Below are 20,907 nucleotides of genomic sequence, written 5' to 3' on the forward strand. Positions count from 1 at the left end.
AGAAATCTATGAAGGCTGGAACTGCTGATAAAAAATATGTATGAACATGGAACATAACTTTTATGTCTGTTGCATTTGAAATAGAAAATAGAAATTAAGGATGTAAAAACACTAAAACGTGTGAGAAGGTCGAGGGGCAAAGACCAAAGTACTTGCTCTTGTGCTGTTGCCAAGTGCCAACTGCACCGTTCACAGTGTCCACAAAGTTTCCTCGTGTCACTGCTTGCCAGTTCTTGCGCTCAATGTTTATAGCTATGAGCACACGGTCATAGTGATGCAGTCAGAGCAGAAGAATGGCGCAAGCAGAAAGAACACCGAGTTTCCTCCACTTGCCAGTGAGGGGAAAAACGTCTTGTTTCGGATATCTTCGGGTTTTATTTTTTGCACTTTTTCATATAGCTCAGGCAAATAAACAAGGTTTGTATTTTTAGTTGTCATTTTTTTCCGCTACATTTAGCCAGCAAGTGTACTATTGCTAGCTAGCAAGCTTAGCTACCGTTAACGACCTAACGTTAGCCTGTGTTCAAGACTAGAGCCAAGGTGTCCAGTGATTGAGGGGGTGTCGGCTTGTATTTGGACTGGCTTAGTAAAGGACATGGCTCAATAGCTAAATGTAATACTTGGTTGCATTATGACCAAACTAGCTAGCTAATATTCACACATTCCTAACCAGTCCAGTCGCTTCTTTAACGTGTCGGTAACGTCGTTAGCCAAGCTAGCTAAAGTGGCCCTTGAGATTTCAAGCTGTAACGTTCGCTAACTAACATAGCTAGCTCAATTGTTTTGCCAGTTCATGTTTCACTAAATATCCTGAACTTAGGTAGCTAACGTAATCATTTTGGATATCTATCGCTAGTCCTGGGTAACTTGTAATCAACCTTCACTAGCTAACGTTAGTGCTTGTCACACTGGTTTAGCTGTTCTTTTAAACCAGGAAATAAGTGGTATTTTTAGTTTGTCAAGACCGACAAGTTCAAGTTCATTTCTTTGTCATTTACATATAAGCTACACATTATATACATCATGGACTGGAGTACAGTGCAACGAAATGCACACTAATCATAGGTGTGCTCATTCACCAGGTTTGCGTTTTTTTCTTAGTGGTTTGCTTTGCTAACAAGTTATCCTCGTAACGTTATGTTTCATACAGTCAGAATTAAGCCCGCTCCTCACTGGGATTCAACAACACAGTAGCTAGCTAGATGGCTACAGTTGTTTAGGGAAGCATTCGTTTGCTAGTACACCTTCCCATATCCAATTAACTGTAACTTTGACAAATACAAATGTAGCCTATAGCTAGGGTGAAAATGAGAACTGTTTCCACCAGCAGTTTCAATGTGTGAAGCAGTGGTGGGTTGAGTTTAAATGCCACAGTTGAAATGCTTCCTGTCTAAAGTATGGCTGTTTCCTGCATTGCTGAACATAATCATGACATGTTTAAGGAATTCACTGAAAATGGGGACCTATATGCACACTTAACACACCCTACCAATAGCAGAGACATGGATATTTTCATCGGTTTTCTGCTCTGTTTACAGTTGGCAAGTCAACTCTGCCACTTCCTGCAGAATGTAATTATGGAGGGGTCTTTTAATAACTGTTGACAAATTGTGTCCCCACAGCATTCATCCAATCAGACACAATCTTAGAGGTACTTCACTTTGGTGAGGGAGGCCTCTTGCAGGTAAGACATTGTTTCCTTACACATGACCCTCCCTATACAACATGCACAGCTGAACACACTATCACGCTGCTATGTAGTTACTCAGTAAACACGAGGTGAATAGCAGCCTGTGAAATCAAGTATAATTGCTGTAAAAATGAACATGAGATCAGTATCTTCTCGAAGCTGTAACTCTCACTTTCTCTGCTATATGTATTTTTACCCCGGTAGTCTGTGGTTAAGCCTTTATCAGGTTTCTTGGTCGTGTGCTGTTCACTGTTTCAGACGAGACAAATGACAGAGAGGACTTCTGTGAGATATCCAAAAGGACATTATTGACAGTGATACTACCCAGATATCATAGTTTACAAACATGTCACTGTTATAGAGGCTAGCTAGCTCTGGTCGGCCCGGCGGGGTCAGCACACTGTCCATCCCACATGTCACTGCTCTGAAAGTCAGTCACCCCTCCTCTCTCCACCACTGTTCACCTGCGCACCTCGCCTGCCTGTGCTGATTGGCCTTAACAGATCAGTTGAGGGCTCAACTCATTTAAACCCCCTGTGGAGTGTTTGCATAGTATATAAACATCCCCTCTTTAGCTATGATCAAATAGGCCTAGAATTGCAAAAAGGTTGAGGGAACGGTAAGAAACAACAGGTAGACTGCCACCACTTCACATGTTAAATGGTCCTAGATGAACAAGGGCAGTAGTTGTGTAAATAGCTGCATAAATATGGCCAAGGCCGGTTTGATTGAAGGAGGTACATAGTCAGAGACGTTAAGCTTTTGCTGGTTTTGATGCTTGAATCACTGTAGTGCAAAATATGATTTTTCAATTAGCAGTGAGGTGAATATAGAGTTAATACAGCACATTCTGAATCCAATGCAAATTGGGCACCAGTGCTGGGTTCAATTGATGGGTGTTCCACCTTTGTGGTGGAAACACATCCGTTTGACTGCTGTTATAAAATAAAACGACGTCATCATGTCAGAACTGCTCACATTTGCATGTACCAGCACGTCTTACTTATTTGCCTATGACTTTCTGCATCTAGACCTGGTTAGTTTGTTCTGATGATATCATTAGGGGTGGGATAACTTTCTTTTTGTTCCTACGTTTTGAGCCATGTCATGTCAGACTAGAGCTATGATGATCGCCTGCTGCTCATCTGATGGTTACTTCACATGGATTTTTCTTTGTTTTACAGATAGAGCCTGACCTTCACCTGGGTTCATATCATCAAAAAAGGTATATATTTTTTTATATCTTTGAATGCACCTATGACTCTGAGAGAACTGTATTTGTTGTTTCAGACCACAATGACTGTAAACAATTAATTAATTAAACGTCCTTATGTAGCACCAGTCGCACCTAGATAGATGGACTCTAAATAGGAGGGTAAACCCTGGCATTAGAATCACATCTCTACTCAGCTTATCTATGGCTGCTAGCCAATTCCATATGTAGCGGCTTTGCTTCGTAGGAGACTGATCCTCCGTTTGCCACACCTTGTTCTCATTTCCATCAACATAGTCATGCTCTTGGAGGTGGGGCTGGTTAGCTGGCTGCTGGGAGGTGGAGCTGGTCGACTGGCTGCTGGGTTTCACTGGAGGTAGACAACGGGAGGGTGTGGGTCTGTGTGTGTCCTAGTCACTATGGAGACAGTGGAGGGATGTTAAGAGTTTTCAGAAGGCTCAATTAGAGCCCCACTGCATCAAGGCAGTGTTAGGATCACATCGGGAGGGGACTGGGTTTACATAGCATGTGGACAGACATCATCGTTAAAAGAGAGAAGTGGATTCCATAAAGTCTCACCCTGTGAATACGTTACCCCTTTTAGACCTCGGTTGTGAAGCTTTCAGCCAAACTAGGTGGCAGTTCGCTACACTTAACCTTGGTGGCATTTAGAAGAACCGGTCTGAAACATGTTAATCCTCTTGAATAATCAGTGTGTGTCCTGCCTTACATTCCTCAGGCCAGGTTAACCGTCACCCTCAGCCAATGAGGTTCCTCCAGATCAGAGGCCTGTCTCTTTCCTTAAGTAAACACACACAGGTGAACTAAACAGGCTTTCCAGGGATTGTTTGGCAATCGGTGTGTTTCTGTGCTAGGGTCACAAAGTAACTCAATCTGCACAGTGCACTCCACACCGGCTGCACACGCCCATCAGGCGGCACACGCCCATCAGGCGGCACACGCCCATCAGGCGGCACACGCCCATCAGGCAGAAGTACATGTGGCGTGACATAATAAGTCGGTCAGATCATCATGAGAACCACATCAGAAAACATGGATGGGGTGGAACGCCACAGTGCAGCACGTCATCGGGGCGATTGTCAACATCAGCAGGGTTTCTTTTCCCATTACGTTGTGTGTGCCCTAGGTCTGTTTTGGTGTAAAAATCTATTAGTGTAAAAATAGCTAAAGCACAGGCCTTGGTTAGGATATTTGAGTGCTTCTCTCCAGGGCTTTAGTGGCTCCTTCAAAATAATCTATTTGGTCTGAAAGTGTCTCGCTCCACCTTTTTCACTCTCATCTGCTCTGAAACTAACAGATACTATTATGGTGGATGGGATCATGTGAGTTTTAGTAAGTTTCACAGAGGGATCTCCTCTCAGTATTTACTATTTTGTAGAATAATAGAGAATGTCAAAACTATGAAATAACATGTGAAATCATGTAGTAACCAAAAAAAGTGTGAAAATCATCTAAATATATTTGACATTCTTCAAAGTAGCCACCCCTTGCCTTGATGACAGCTTTGCACACTCTTGGCATTCTCTCAACCAGCTTCACCTGGAATGTTTTTTTCAACAGTCTTGAAGGCGTTCCCACATATGCTGAGCACTTGTTGGCTGCTTTTCTTTCACTCTGCAGTACTCATTTGGGTTGAGATCGGGTGATTGTGGAGGCCAGGTCATTTGATGCAGCACCATCGCTCTACATGGTCAAATAGCCCTTATACAGCCTGAAGGTGTGTTTTAGGTTATTGTCCTGTTGAAAAACAAATGATAGTCCCACTAAGCACAAACCAGATGGGATGTCGTATCACTGCAGAATGCTGTGGGAGACATGCTGGTTAGGTGTGCCTTGAATTTTAAATAAATCTGTGTCACCAACAAAGCACCATCACACCACCACCTCCATGCTTCAAGGTGGGATCCACATATGCAGAGATTAGAGGTCGGCCGATTATGATTTTTCAACGCCGATACCGATTATTGGAGGACCAAAAAAGCCGCTACCGATTAATTGGCCTTTTTATTTTTTGTAATAATGACAATTGCAGCACTTATTTTAACTTAATATAATTTATCATTAACAAATAATTTAGCCTCAAATAAATAATGAAACATTTTCAATTTGGTTGAAATATTGCAAAAACAAAGTGTTGGAGAAGAAAGTAATAGTGCAATATGTGCCATGTAAGAAAGCTATCGTTTAAGTTCCTTGCTCAGAACGTGAGAACATATGAAAGCTGGTGGTTCCTTTTATCATGAGTCTTCAATATTCCCAGGTAAGAAGTTTTCGGTTGTAGTTGTTATAGGAATTATAGGACTATTTCTCTCTATACCATTTGTATTTCATTAACCTTTGACTATTGGATGTTCTTATAGGCACTTTAGTATTGCCAGTGTAACAGTATAGCTTCTGTCCCTCTCCTCGCTCCTACCTGGGCTCGAACCAGGAACACATCGACAACAGCCAACTTCGAAACAGCGTTACCCATCGCTCCACAAAAGCCTCGGCCCTTGCAGAGCAAGGGGAACAACCACTCCAAGTCTCAGAGCGAGTAACGTTTGAAACGCTATTAGCGCGCATCCCACTAATTAGCTAGCCATTTCACATCGGTTACACCAGCCTAATCTCGGGAGTTCATAGGCTTGAAGTCATAAACAGCAGAGCTGCTGGCAAAACGCACAAATGTGCTGTTTGAATGAATGCTTACGGGCCTGCTGCTGCCTATCATCGCTCAGTCAGACTGCTCTATCAAATCATAGACTTAGTTATAACATAATAACACACAGAAATACGAGCCTTAGGTCATTAATATGGTCGAATCTGGAAACTATCATCTCGAAAATAAGTTGATTCTTTCTGTGAAATACGGAACCGTTCCGTTTTTATCTTAACGGGTGGCATCCATAAGTCTAAATATTCCTGTTATATTGCACAACCTTCAATGTTATGTCATAATTGCGTAAAATTCTGGCAAATTAGGCGCCCAAACTGTTGCATATACACTGACTCTGCTTGCAATGAACACGAGAAGTGACACGATTTCACCTGGTTAATATTGCCTGCTAACCTGGATTTCTTTTAGCTAAATATGCAGGTTTAAAAATATATACTTAGGCATTGATGTTTATGGTTAGGTACACATTGGAGCAACTATACGCACATCATCAATTTTATGCAATGCAGGACACGCTAGGAAAAACTAGTAATATCATCAACCATGTGTAGTTAACTAATGATTTATGATTGGTTGTTTTTTATAAGATAAGTTTAATGCTAGCTAGTAACTTACCTTGGCTTACTGCATTTGCGTAACAGGCAGTCTCCTCGTGGAGTGCAAAGTAATCAAGTGGTTAGAGCATTGGACTAGTTAACTGTAAGGTTGCAAGATTGAATCCCCGAGCTTGACAAGGTAAAAATCTGTTGTTCTGCCCCTGAATGAGGCTGTTAACCCACCGTCCCTAGGCCGTCATTGAAAATAAGAATGTGTTCTTAACTGACTTGCCTATTTCACCTTTAACCAGGTAGGCAAGTTGAGAACAAGTTCTCATTTACAATTGTGACCTGGCCCAGTTAAATAAAGATTAAATAAAGGTGTTTTAAAATTGTAAAAAAGAAAAAAATGTATCTGCCAAATCGGTGTCCAAAAATACCGTTTTCCGATTTGTTATGAAAACTTGAAATCGGCCCTAATTAATCGGCCATTCCGATTTAATCAGTTGACCTCTAGCGGAGATCATCCGTTCACCTACTTTACGTTTCACAGAGACATTGCTGTCTAATGTCCATTGCTTTTGTTATTGACCAAATACTTATTTTCCACCATAATTTGCAAATAAATTCATTAAAAATCCTACAATGTGATTTTCTGGATTTTTTTTCTCTAATTTTTGAAGTGTACCTATGATGAAAATTACAGGCGTCTTCTTTTTAAGTGGGAGAACTTGCACGATTGGTGGCTGACTAAATACTTTTTGTGTGTGTGTGTGTGTGTGTATATATAGCTCTCGCTCTCTCTCTCTCTCTCTCTCTCACACACACACATATATTGCCAAAATGCAATCTGGATAACTATTTTTAATCCTATGTTGATAGTTAATGTACTAATTATATGACAATGGAACAATACACAACATTCATATTTTAGTAACTTACAGTTCATTTAAGGAAATCGGTCAATTGAAATAAATTCATTAGGACCAAATATATGGATTTCACCAGACTGGGAATGCAGTTGTGAGGCTTGTTGGACGTACTGCCAAATTCTTCAAAACGACGTTGGAGGCCGCTTATGGTAGAGAAATTAACATTAAATTCTCTGGCAACAGCTCTGGTGGACATTCCTGCAGTCAGCATGCCAATTGCATGCTCCCTCAACCTGAGACGTCTGGGGTGTTGTGTGACACACTACACATTTTAGAGTGGCCTTTTTAATGCCCCCAGCACAAGGTGCACCTGTGTAATGATCATTCTCTTTAATGAGCTTCTTGATCCACGTCAGGTGGATGGAATATTTTGGCAAAGGAGAAATGCTCACTAACAGGGATGTAAACTAATATGTGCACACAATTTGAAAGAAATAAGCTTTTTGTGCATATGGAACATTTCTAGGATCTTTTATTTCAGCTCATGAAACATGGGACCAACATTTTATTTTTATGTATTCATTCTGATAGACCCTAATAGCAACAGCTCATATCGATGCCAATGGAGTCCCCTCACGCCTCCCTCTCTGTTCACCTTTGTCCTCTTAGTTGACTTGATTCCTCTCCATTGTTTGTGTAAACATCCGTAAGGGCAATTACGTTTTTATAGGTCTCTTATCTAGAAGTGTTGGATTAAACCAGTGCTTAGATTGGAGGAAGTTGGTATAACCCAGCTGAAGGAAGTGATGTCCCAAAGGTATAGAAATTCATTTAATTATGAAATTAAATGGAATAGCACTGAATGGTCTCTGCTTGAAGAGCAAGGAATTCAATTGAGAGATCAATACAAATGGAAAGCAAGGTGGTGAATGGAGTTTGTAGCGGAAATGTACGCTGTTAGTTATTGTGTGCATGTGCCTTTTTAAAGTCTGACTTGATAATGAAGGTCAATGTCCAGACTCCAGGGCAGCATGTGTGTATGAGGATGTAGGCGGTGCTAAGAGCCTTGTGTTGTGGTTATTGTCTGGTACGGATGCAGTTGTCTATTACACCTGCAGACGTATTACAACGGAGTGTCTGGTTTACTGTTTCTAACAGCTGAGATGCTGTGTTTGCTCTTCGTCATTAATCTATGAAGATGATCTCACAAATGGTTTATCAAGACACAACTTTTCCAGCACTACAGATTTAGCAATTTAGCAAAGTTCTGCTTTGGCTATTCAGATCAGTTTCGTTTAAGTTGAAAGAGCTCCATGGTTAACTTTTATTTAACTAGACAAGTTAAATATGCAAGCCTGGCAATTTTCCTTTCACTTTGACTTGGGGTTTCTGTCCACAACACCAAGGACTGATTGACCACAAAAGCATGCAATAACACCGCGGCTTATGTATTTTTCTCCAAATGACGAGTTGTGTTCAGCTTGTAAATAGTAGTTATTCATTGTCTAGTCAGCATTGTGTTGAGGCCAAGATTATATTTAGTAACACGTGGTTCATCTTTTTTCTGCTTAATTTTATATTAGCCTTTCTCCATTTTTGTCGTTCCATTTCTTAGGTGTCACACCAGTTTATATATATATATATATATATATATATATATATATATAATGCAATAGGTGTCTATTTATCATGGTTCTACTTCTGGCTAGCAGCCAGTATCATTAGGTTTCTTTTACATTTCTCTACAATATGCACAAGATTCATTATCAGATTCACTCTATCCCCTGGCCAGCATTCAGCAGGTTTAAAGTTCTCTAGACAACCTCTATAATATGCAGAAGAGACTTTTGCGTTGCTTAGTTGGAACAGGAAATGGCTTGTGGCTTTTTAGTCACGATGCTGACTGACAATGCATCTGTTCCTTTTTTTATAGTCTAAACTTCGCACCTCTCCTCCACCCACGGCAAACTAACACCGCCAAGCCTCCCATCTATCTAGCTGCTGACATTGCTTAAAAAAACATTCAGTCTACATCAGAAGTTGGCCAATGCACGCCACTCAGAATAAGCGATGTATTTGCATTTTGAAACCTCAAGAATTTAGTGTTTGGTTGGCTGTTACACGGTGGCCTTTTTCAGTCAGTCAGTGGCCCATTATGACCATTAAACAACGCATGATGTGGCTTTGTTTGTACTCTGAAGCTATAGGGGGGAAATTACAGGGAATCTACCTCTGTTTACATTATAAATAATATGATCTACAATTAATATAAGCTGAACACCGTCTGCATTGTTCGCCACCTGCAAATGTGTGTTCAAACACCGTTATAAATGCTGCAAAATGCAGGAGTGGAGGAGTCATTCTGAGAGAGGTCTGTTTGGTTGTAGAGCTCCTCTGTAAACACACACATAGACAGAGGGTGTGTGTGATTTACCCAGCTGAAGGTCAATCTCCCATAGTGACATTAAAGGCATGTGCAGTTCTTTTCCACCTCACTCTCTTAGAACACACAAGACCACAGTAGTAGCACAACTAAGTTCTAATGTACAACTATGACTTCATAGAATTAATTTTGTATTCCAAGTGTAGGCCTTGGAATATTAAACCATATATTCATTGTTGCACTCCAATTTAAGAAGCAAATGAGTTCCTGATGTTGCATAACATTGGTCATGGATCCACAGCGACACCTTTTTATGACTTGCCTGTGTGCTGTCAGCTTATACGTGTTGTTCAGTGAAGTCATACTGTCTGTGGCGTGTGCAGGGAGCGGTTTCCCTTTTGGGTGCCTTGTTTCTCATGGAAAGATCTTGTTTGTCTGAGCTGAATACACATGCAATGACATATGTTTAATGCATATCTCTGACTTCAATTACCTTTGCAAAAACTATTTTTGGGGGAAATTACAATATGTAGTCGTAGTCAGTCAAAATGATATATGGGAAACAACCTTGCAGTAGATCACTTGTTTTTGCAAAGCAGGTTTGGCAGGTTTCCTGTCTTGTTTTGGCGGTTGCCCTGAGGTTTACATGTTAACCTGATTTGCTTTACACACACAAACACTTTCAATTTTTAAATATTTTTTTTACATGTTAGGCGATAGGAAGTAGGACTGCAGCATGGATGAACAGCCGTACTTGTTTCCCTTCTCTTCCTCACTATGGTTCCTCTTTTTTTCTCCCACAGCTCACCCTTACAGAGAGGGAACAGCAGGCCCATACGCTTTGAGCCGCCAATGCTGGACTTCCATGAACAGTGAGTTAACTTCCTCTACCTACAGATACACCTGCAAGTAGCCTAGCGCTTAGAGCGTTGGGCCAGTAACCGTGAAGGTAGCTAGGTCGAATACCCAAGCCAACAAGGTGAACCATCTATCTGTGCCCTTGAGCAAGGCACTTAACTCTAATTGCTCCTGGGTCGCTGTTGATAATGGCAGACCCTGGCCATGACCCCACTCTCCGAGGGTGTCTCACCCCACTCTCCGAGGGTGTCTCACCCCACACTCCGAGGGTGTCTCACCCCACACTCCGAGGGTGTCTCACCCCACACTCCGAGGGTGTCGTGGGGAGAGTCGGGATATGTAACAAAAACAATTCACAGGTGTTTAACATAGGGCTGGGCATTAGACTGTATTTTACTATATACCGGTATATTTGCACGGACCGGTTTGGGTTCTTACGTTACCTTCTATAACTATTTGAATGTTTGGTTTGTTAAATGTGATTCGATGTGTGTGTGTGTGTGTGTGAGACGTCCATTTTTATAGTTTACTCCTCTACTTGAGTCATCCCTCTCCTCTCTCTCTCTCCATGCTGCTTTCCACACAGACCTAGTCCCACTCCCTGTCACTCAAGGAGCGCATTTGTTGCTTGACCACGACACTTTCGTTCAGTCTGCATGGTCAACGCAGCATATGCAACAATGTTGATGACGATGTTGCCACTTTGATTTGAATATAAATCCACAAGCATTCTATAATTACATTATTTGTTTGTTTCTTACATCTGCAAACAACTAGTTTGTATTTTCTTAGCAACTTAAGCTAAATCGTCTTAGCCAGCTAATAAAAGTACTGAGTCAGAGCAAACGTAGCTAGCTAATACAGCCTGATACCAGTACTGGTGGAGGCTTAAATCAGCATGTTGTTTGTGCAACACTATCTTCTAAATCAAAGAGGAATAGGCTAATAATGAATATGTTGGCTATATGAATACAGATTTAATGTAGCCAAAGATTATAGGTTCCCCTAGGAAACACTGAACATCACTTTGGTTCCTACCCTGTCACAATAACTTGTCCATGTCAAACAACACTGTGTTCAAAGTGCCCACTATTATTTATATTCTAACTATAGAATTATAATAAACATTTCAATGGTTCCAGAAGTTCACCCAAGTGTTTTGATCTAAATCACAATTGCAACATTTGGTTAAAAATAAGGTCTAGTATTTTTGCCCATATCATGGCAGTGTGGAAATGATCTCAAATGAGTCCAGGAAATGCGGAAATTGATGGAAATGTAGGAAATGATTTTAGGTTGAAGTTGAATTGAACAGTATAAAACAATCAGAATGGAGAAAGACCCATAGACATCATTTAGGATGTATGTGTTGCCACCGTAGGGTGTCACTCTACTCATAAAGCAAATGTAGAACTTTTATTAATCAAAAACATTATATACTGTCAAATGTGAAAAATACCATGATATGATATTTTGGCCATGTCGCTCTGCCCTAGTTTAACAAGCATTTCGCTACACCCGCAATAACATCTGCTAAATATGTGTATGCGACCAATACAATTTGATAATATAGACTTGTACATGTGTGAAATGGGACAAATTCGACCAACTATTCTGTTTATTTTCTTCCTGTCACGTTGTTGAGATGTACATTCTGTGCATCACCCTCTCAGATCATTTGACAACTTGGCATTGATACTTTTTAAACGTGCTCTTATCTGCTGGGTATTTCCACAGTTAAGAGAAGAGGCCTCCTGGAGCATGATTGTTTTATCATCATCTGTTAGGAGAGACAAGGAAATGGAAATCAAACAGATTTTCTTTCAGACTCCATTTGACCCCATTAGGCCTATATGTTTCTGACGGCTGTGTTTCTGACAGCTATATGTGCGACAGCTTTCACAACACTGTTTCTCTTCCTGTTCCCAGGCCTGTTGGAATGCCAAAAATGGAGAAAGTTTATTTGCACAATCCTAGTGCAGAGGAAATAAGCTTGATATCTATATCAGCAACAACTGCACATTTTCATGCATCATTCTTTCAAAACAGGGTGAGTAGCTAATAAGTATAACCCTATTGCTGTGTCCCATTCCACAAAGATGCAGCATTAAGGCAGGACGTCAAAATTGGCGTGTCACAATCCCAAGGCACCTTAAAATGCTGCCTACCAATTTCATCTTAAATGTCAGTTACCTACTGAGGAAAGTGCTACCTACATAGGTCCTTTTGGAGCCCAGGTAGGCAGCAAGCTTCCTTTTGGTTTGGGACACAGCCGATGTCTCCTGTTCTACAGGCATACGCACGGCTTGTTGAAAAGCAGAAAGAATAAGCCCTGTGTTTGTCGGTGGACAGAGGCTCATTTATCCGGCCATTCCGATTCCCCTGCCTGTCAGTCTGACCATGTGACCTGGCTGTTATGGGTATCATGTGCTGGTTTTGTACTTTTTGAAAAACAAGAGGCACGTGCTCAACTGTCAACATTCTGCCATCTTGGGCCTTTTAACTGAATTGTGAAACTCATGACAGCTCTGAATCCAGTGCACTCCTGAACAGAGGAGATGGTGAATGGTGTGACTGTGCTGCTCAGCATGTTTGAGTCCTGAGAGTAGAGCAGGAAAATCAAGTCAAATAAGGAAGAATGTTGGCTGGAGCAAAAACGCCCTCTTTCCACCTGGTATTTAAACATTTTTATTGTTAAAGCGATTTGTTTATGTCTGGCTGTCATCCAGTATATTCTAAAATGATATCGCATCATGACAAGAATCTTCATGTTTACTGCTTTCACACCCAAGACTGACCTTAATTGGTTGGTTACATTTACAGTTCCAAAAGTAGCTCAGCCTTTTGATTCCAATCTTTTGATTGGATAATTGTCATATTCTTTCTCTCCAGTTAATTCATCCCTTCTCTTCTCTCCCTGTAGATAATTCCACCAGCGGGAATACGTCGTTTGATGTGGTCTTCCTCGCTCGAGTAGTAGGAAACGTAGAGAATACTTTATTTATTAATACCTCGCATCATGGAGTGTTTACATATCAGGTGTGTATGAATACATATGTTTACGGAATCACATGTCATATCTATACTAATAATGAATCATGGAGTGTTTACATATCAGGTGTGTATGAATACATATGTTTACGGAATCACATGTCATATCTATACTAATAATGAATCATGGAGTGTTTACATATCAGGTGTGTATGAATACATATGTTTACGGAATCACATGTCATATCTATACTAATAATGAATCATGGAGTGTTTACATATCAGGTGTGTATGAATACATATGTTTACGGAATCACATGTCATATCTATACTAATAATGAATCATGGAGTGTTTACATATCAGGTGTGTATGAATACATATGTTTACGGAATCACATGTCATATCTATACTAATAATGAATCATGGAGTGTTTACATGTCAGGTGTGTATGTTTATATAATGTGTCACTATGTATAATAATTCTGTAATATGTTTGTATTCTGGAGGTGTGTTCTGAACACTGTATATAAGGATCCTTTGTGGGTTGCATTTTCTGCTGGTTTTCTCCCTTGACTCCTCAGTCTTAGTCCCTGCTGTAGGTCCCTGTTGTAGATCAAGTAGGTCCCTGCTGTAGGTCCCTGCTGTAGATCATGAGTCTTATGTTGTTGGTGTCTTATCCCCTGTAGGTGTTTGGTGTGGGCATTCCCAACCCCTACAGGCTGCGGCCGTTCATCGGGGCCCGAGTCCCAGTCAACAGCAGCTTCTCTCCACTCATAAACATCCACAACCCACACAGTGAGCCACTGCAGGTAGTGGAGATGTACTCTAGTGGAGGAGACCTGCACCTGGAGCTCCCCACAGGGCAACAGGGAGGAACGCACCATCTGTGGGTATGTATAGATCAGGACAGTCGGGGGCTTTTAGATTATTTTCCTGTTACTTCTACACCATTAGAATTGGAATTGAGACAAATACCTGACCAGAATGGATTTTTAATTGGGCAACTACTTGACCCCTGAATAGAATGTATTTTCTGTTCTTTCTTCCTGTGTGGTTGTCAGGAGATTCCCCCGTTTGAGACGAAGGGGGTGATGAGAGCCAGTTTCTCGTCGAGAGACGCAGACAACCACACGGCCTTCATCAGAATCAAAACAAACGCCTCCAACCAGGACGAGTTCATCATCCTGCCTGTAGAGGTGGAGGTCACTTCGGGTACGTTTCCAATAGCAACACCTAACACCATATGTTTCCAATAGCAACGCCTCACCATACGTTTCCAATCGTAATACTTCTATACTTGTATCTGTGACTGGCTGATTGAAACATCTCCTGATCCTGTGTGTCTTTGTCCTCAGCACCAGGAATCTACTCCTCAATAGAAATGTTGGACTTTGGAACGCTACGCTCACAAGGTGTGCTGTGTTCACTTCACGTTTATACCCTCATTCTCCAATGGGTCAGGCTTTCGTGAAATATTTGAGTGATTTGGACGTTTCAAAATGGTTCTTGGGTGATTTGATTAGTTGTTTATTGTATTTTCTGTTTAAATGTTTTACAGATCGACCAAAGCAGTTGAATTTGCATCTTCTCAATTCCGGAGCAAAAGATGTGCAAATAATGAGCGTTCGAGCGACGCCGTCAAACGATGCCATCACAATAGACTTCAAGGCCGTCACACTAAAAGCTGGAGAACATAGATACACCAAAGTAGCTAGTATTAGTTTTGATGGTAAGTGAGCTATATTGCTCAGTACTCCCCGTACCTTCTGGAATTTCTCCTGCATATTGCACCTCTGCCTTTTTGTTCCAACCTGTTTTGACACGGTTTTGTTTTTTTGATTTCCAGCTTCGAAAGTTCAAAAAGCTTCCCAGTCCTCTGGTAAAATAACAGTAAAAGCGAAAGAGAAAAGCTACTCCAAACTTGAAATCCCATACCTAGCTGAGGTTCTAGACGGGTAGGTTTTTCTGTTTCCTTGACCAATAACAATGACAAGTAGTTTATTTAACCAGTGAAAAGAGAAGTATTATTATTATTTTTTTTACTTTAACAAATCACCATTACACAATTTCTGAACATTTGAAACGTCTCCACTAACTCTCCTCTCCATCTGTGTGACAGGTATTTGGGGTTTGACCATACGGTCACGTTGTTCCACATCAGAGACAGTGTGCTAGAGCCAGTGGTCAAACCCATCCACCTCACCAACACCTTCCACTTTGCCATCCGCATCCATGACGTGTCCCTTCCAGATGAAGCCAAGACCATGTTCTTAGTGAGTAACTGTTATGAACTGTATCGTGTACCAGAGGCCTGTTGCTGTCGGCCAACTCAAAGCTTGCAGGCTTTTGTTCCAACCCAGCTTAAATACAACCAACTTCAATCAATTACTAATCACGGCCCTCAAGTCTTAAGATAAGAACTAGCTACTTTATTGATCCCTGGGGGGACTTTGGTTTGTCAAGTATTAAACGTGCTGAACTGCTCTGTTGTCCTCTGAGTGTGTCCTCAGGTGGCAGCGTATATATGAACGGTCCCATGTTCTCCTCCTCAGGTGCAGAACTTCAGTGAGCCGGTGTTGATCCCCCCTCAGGAGTCTCGTTACATCTTCTCCCTCCACTTCCAGCCCGTCCGGCCCTCCAATCACATCGACAGCAACATCCTGCTGGTCACCAACGCCTCCAAGTTCCACCTCCCCGTCCGCGCCTACACTGGATTCCTGGAGGTACTGCAACACGCACACACTGGGGAAATAGTGTACACACACAAATTAAATCCTTCACACACTCGAGTACATTGTGGGGGAAACACCTGCAAATGCATTTTGTTACGAAACCCATAACTAGACGTTGACCTCTTGGTCGCCAGTCCAGGCAGATTATCATTTGTTCAGATGGTGACTAAACATAAATATGTGCAAAAAGGAAAATTCTGAACAGTTATACCTAAACGAAAAATTTGAAATCAAAACGAAAGGCCTCATGGCCACCAAACCAACCAGCAGCCTCACGTCTTGCAAGCTGGGACACTGACTGACGATCACCTGATGTGCTTATCAACCTGGCTGAACAAGGTTCCTGCTACCCCCTGGAGGAATGGTGTGTGGAAGTGTTCCCTGGATAGGGGTGTTGGTGCATGTCCTAATACTAACCTGGCCCCCATATCATAACAACATACTCTCATTTTTCTCTTCCTCCCATCCTCTCAACAGCCCTTTGTCCTGCCGCCCAGTCTGCAAGACAACTTCCTGGACTTTGGTGTCCTCAGCGCTACAGACACCAGCAGCATCCTGTTTGTGGTTGTCAACAGCAACCCCATCGAGGTGGGCTCACCCTCAACACCCCTCTGCTCTGTAGACATCCCATAATAAAGCAGTACAGCTCTTTTTGAATGCATGGGTAACTAATGCTTCACTAGAGGTGGCTACCTAGTATCTCTCATTTACCTCAACTTGTTTGAAAACTGATTGGATTAGTGTGACGGAAAAGGAGACGAGTCATTTTCTCACTCACTCACTCATACAGCTGGTGATCCGGCCATGGCTGCTGACAGGAGAGAGTCTGAGTGTGGAGCTGTTGAAGATCGAGAGAGGCAACAGAACCACGGTGCTGACCAAGACCAGAGAGCTACACAGCGCCTCAGCTTCTCCTCACAAAACGGTAACAGCATCACAACTATTACTGTCCCTGGACTGGCTGAATCTAGCGGTACTTGGTTGGAGATAATGGAGGTCATTTCAGCCTGCTATGAAATATATGTTCTCTCCATTTTCTTTTCCTTTAAATATTAGTTTATTTTTAAAACATTTTAGTGTTTATCCAGAGTGACTCAGGCATTCATCTTAACATAGCTTGGTGGGACAATCACTTTTTTTCACTTAGTCGGGGATTCAAACCAGCAACCTTTCTGTTACTGGCCCAACCTCTTAACCACTAGGCTACCTGCCGCCCCTACATATTTTGTATGTGAGCACTCTCATGGTCCTGTACAGATGGAGTAGAAAGGAGGTGTGTATAGATGACTACAGAATGCTGTGTTCATCTGCTAGGAAACACCAACAAAGTGGCCTTGTGTCTGAGAGCAGTAGGTAAAGTAGATGGAAATCAGGAGGCTGACTGACAGCTCTGTTGTTCCACCTGCAGGTGATCCTAGCCTCGGGCTACTACGCTGCCTTCCGGGTCACCCTGGTGGCTAAAGACCTGGAGGGGGCCTACGATGGAGCTATCCACATCACAACAGACTACCAGGTATACCTGTCAACTGGCCCGTTGAAGTGCTACTGTTACTAAGTCCTGCTATTTGAGTTGCTACGGCAACTATATACATTTTACTTTTGTGAAATTGTTCTATTTGGCCAGGGCTCACTTGAAATGGAGATGTCAATCTCAACGTAACTTCTCTGGTTAAATAAAGGAAACACACATAAATGAAAATCATTACATAAAATGCATCAATTTGTTCATTGCTCCTGTGTGATGTTCAAGAATTGTCAGTGCTCTTCATTCCTCTTCTGTAAACAGATATTAACGATACCAGTGAAAGCAGTCGTTGCAGTGGGCACGTTGACCAGCTATCCCAAACACATTGTCCTCCCTCCATCTTTTCCGGTTAGACTAACTATATTTTACTTGTCGTAGATTGCTATATTGTTTTGAGTGTATCAAACATTTTTGTATTTTGCCTCTATGCTATTTTCTACGTATTTTCTGTCCCTCCCAGGGTAAAGTAGTGCAGCAGAGTCTAAGCATGGTGAGCTCGTTCTCTCAGAAGGTGACCCTGCAGCAGATCCACTCTCTGACTGAGGACTCACGTTTCTACTACAGGAGACTGAAGAACAACCGGGACGAGCTGGAACCCAAACGCAAGTCGAAGGTCGCCAAGATTTATTTTGATGCCAGCTTGCAGTGTGGCGACCATTGTTATGTGGGAGTACCGTTTGTTCTGAAATGTGAGTCTTTTTGGTTATTGGCGTTATTCTTTCATGGTTTCTGGTTAGTTTGCTGCTGTACCTAGTGAACTTGTTCTTCATTAAAACATCTTGAACTTTCAGCTGAGAGCAGACCGCCTGGGCTGTCAATGCAGGAGGATATGTGGGATGTGGACGTAGATTTGTATCAAATGCTCCGTCGGCGATGGAAAGCACTGAAGGAGAGTTCAGGACACATGGCGGAGGCGGTGTTTGAGGCCAACGCTGACCTCCAGAAGAACATTGAGACCAGAGTGTCAGCTCAGCTGAAGTGGCCTTCTATCATGAACTCTTCCCAGCAGGTCCTGTTCCCTCTCACCAGCCTCACCAGCTCATCGGTGAGGTGGATTCATTAACATCAATTCTATGGGAAGATCTCAATTGCATACTCCTCACGTCCTCTCAAACCCCATTGGATGAGAAAGCCAAACGTCCTCCAATGGGTTTTGGGGAGGGGACAATTGAGATCTTTCCTATGTCTAGCTTAGAATATTAATTGCGCGCTCCCTCAACTTGAGACATCCGTGGCATTGCGTTGTGTGACAAAACGGCACATTTCTACTGTCCCCGGCACAAGGTGCACCTGTGTAATGATCATGCAGTTTAATGAGCGTCTTGATCTGACACCTGTCAGGTGGATGGATTATATTGGCTAAGGAGAAATGCTTGCTAATAGAGATGTAAACAAATTTGTGCATAACATGTGAGCGAGAGAGAAGCTTTTTGTGCATATGGAAGATTTCTGGGATCTTTTATTTCAGCTCATGAAACATTGTACCAGCACTTTACATGTTGCGTTTAGATTTTTGTTCAGGATAGATTGGCAGGCCCAGGGGGTTCCCTGACCATGTGACCAGAGCAACTCTAAACTAAGGCTATAACTAGAGCCAAGAGTTTTCCTGGTCAAGTCACACGGTCAAGAACAACTCTGGATCCTGTACATGCTACTGTATTGAGCCTTCTGTTCTAACCAGCAGTCTTCTGTTGCCAGGAGATAGAGGTTGTCTTGGAGAACCCAGCTGACGTTCCTGTCTATGTCCAAGTCCTGCCATTAGCCCTCTATCCCAACCTCCCGGCTGTCACCCACAAACTGGCACAAATGTGAGTAGCCTTCAATATGCACTTGTAGTTTGCTAATAGTGATCATGTCTGTCACCCCTTTTGGCAAGATGTTTCATGTCACACTGATGGGGTTTCTCCACCATAGAGGAGTTAGAATGAATGGAAAATAATTCTAGAAGTAATTCTATGGTCTTAATATTCTTTCACGCCAGGTTTCCCCTGGAGAGGCTCCCACACTTCACCCCCGACACAATGGAGTTCCAGGTACACAGAAACCACGTGAGTTTACTTTGCTCTGTCTTTTAGTCCTGTGTCGTGCCAGTGATTAAATACAATACCAAGTTTGAGACTTGAATCTCTCCTTCCCCTTTGCAGTCGCCTGTGGTCAGAGGCAGCGCAGGCTTCGCCGAGGGCTCGACGACACAACCCTACGTTTACAACCTAATGCTGCAGCCAGAGGAAGTGAGGTCGCTGCGTTTGAAATTCTCCCCCGTCAGCAACCACACGGTTTCCTCTCTGCTTATGCTAAGGCATGTTAACCCTATAGCCTGTAGGACTTAACCAGTTGTCCACTTACATAAGTTTTTGGTTTGTGTCCCAAATGGCATCCTGTTCACTATATTGTCTACTACTTTTGACCAGGGTCTATGGGGTTGTGGTCAAATGTAGTGCACTATATAGGGGATAGTGTGCCATTTTTAATGTACAGTGTTTATTTATTTTTCATTTTATTTAACGAGGCAAGTCAGTTAATAACACATTCTTATTTACAATGACAGCCTAGGAACAGTGGGTTAACTGCCTTGTTCAGGGGCAGAATGACAGATTTTTACCTTGGCAGCTCAGGGATTCGATCTAGCAACCTTTCGGTTACTGGCCCAACACTCTAACCACTAGGCTACCTGCCGTTTATGCTAACTGCTTGAGGTCAGGATCACTCTGAAGTTCCGGCAAGCTCTGATGTTGCTTCTTAAAATCTGCACCTCTGAGGGCAGGGTGCTGATTTGAGCTATGAATATCTCTGTTGGACTGAGGAGGACGGGCAGAAGAGGAATATAGTCTCCCAGGTGCTGTAGTAGCTACAGGGTTACAGAGAGAAGTCAGCAGTCAGACCATATATCTTTTACAGCCTTTGACTGTTAAATGTTTTTTTTACTTTCTCGATAAGTTCATTTGTCGACTTGGCCATACTGGTGGTTGTGTGGGTGAATGAATTGCAATTTGAATCATATCGTTTGTGTGAATAAAATATAAACTGCTGTTTATTGTACTATTGATAAGTGTATGTCTCTACAGGAACAACCTGACGGTGATGGAGTTCCTGGTGGTGCAGGGTCAGGGCAGCTATGAAAGGCTGAAGGTAGGGGCAAGGCCCCGGGACCAGGGGATTCCTCAGGTTCAAGATGACTGAGTCTCTACTGAAGGACTGCACAGACAGTGAGTGGTCTAGAATCCAGTTTGTTATAGATCCCTGCATGCACAGACAGTGAGTGGTCTAGAATCCAGTTTGTTATAGATCCCTGCATGCACAGACAGTGAGTGGTCTAGAATCCAGTTTGTTATAGATCCCTGCATGCACAGACAGTGGTCTAGAATCCAGTTTGTTATAGATCCCTGCATGCACAGACAGTGAGTGGTCTAGTCAGTTTGTTATAGA

The 20,907-nt window shown here is 42.3% G+C and overlaps 1 protein-coding gene and 1 pseudogene across 1 annotated transcript; both read left to right on the plus strand.

Moving 5' to 3' along the window:
* On the plus strand, positions 1 to 13,149 carry LOC124022757 (transmembrane protein 131-like). The gene is made up of 6 exons (XM_046337446.1): positions 1 to 417; positions 1,623 to 1,684; positions 2,875 to 2,915; positions 10,178 to 10,246; positions 12,162 to 12,282; positions 12,759 to 13,149. Exons 1-6 carry the CDS (start codon positions 294 to 296, stop codon positions 12,762 to 12,764), a joined length of 423 nt encoding a protein of 140 aa, XP_046193402.1. The 5' UTR covers positions 1 to 293; the 3' UTR covers positions 12,765 to 13,149.
* LOC124022764 overlaps positions 12,791 to 20,907 on the plus strand; it is a 15,769-nt pseudogene continuing 7,652 nt past the window's right edge.

The sequence above is a fragment of the Oncorhynchus gorbuscha genome, unplaced genomic scaffold (genome assembly GCF_021184085.1).
Source record: "Oncorhynchus gorbuscha isolate QuinsamMale2020 ecotype Even-year unplaced genomic scaffold, OgorEven_v1.0 Un_scaffold_1413, whole genome shotgun sequence".
Classification (NCBI taxonomy): Eukaryota; Metazoa; Chordata; class Actinopteri; order Salmoniformes; family Salmonidae; genus Oncorhynchus; species Oncorhynchus gorbuscha.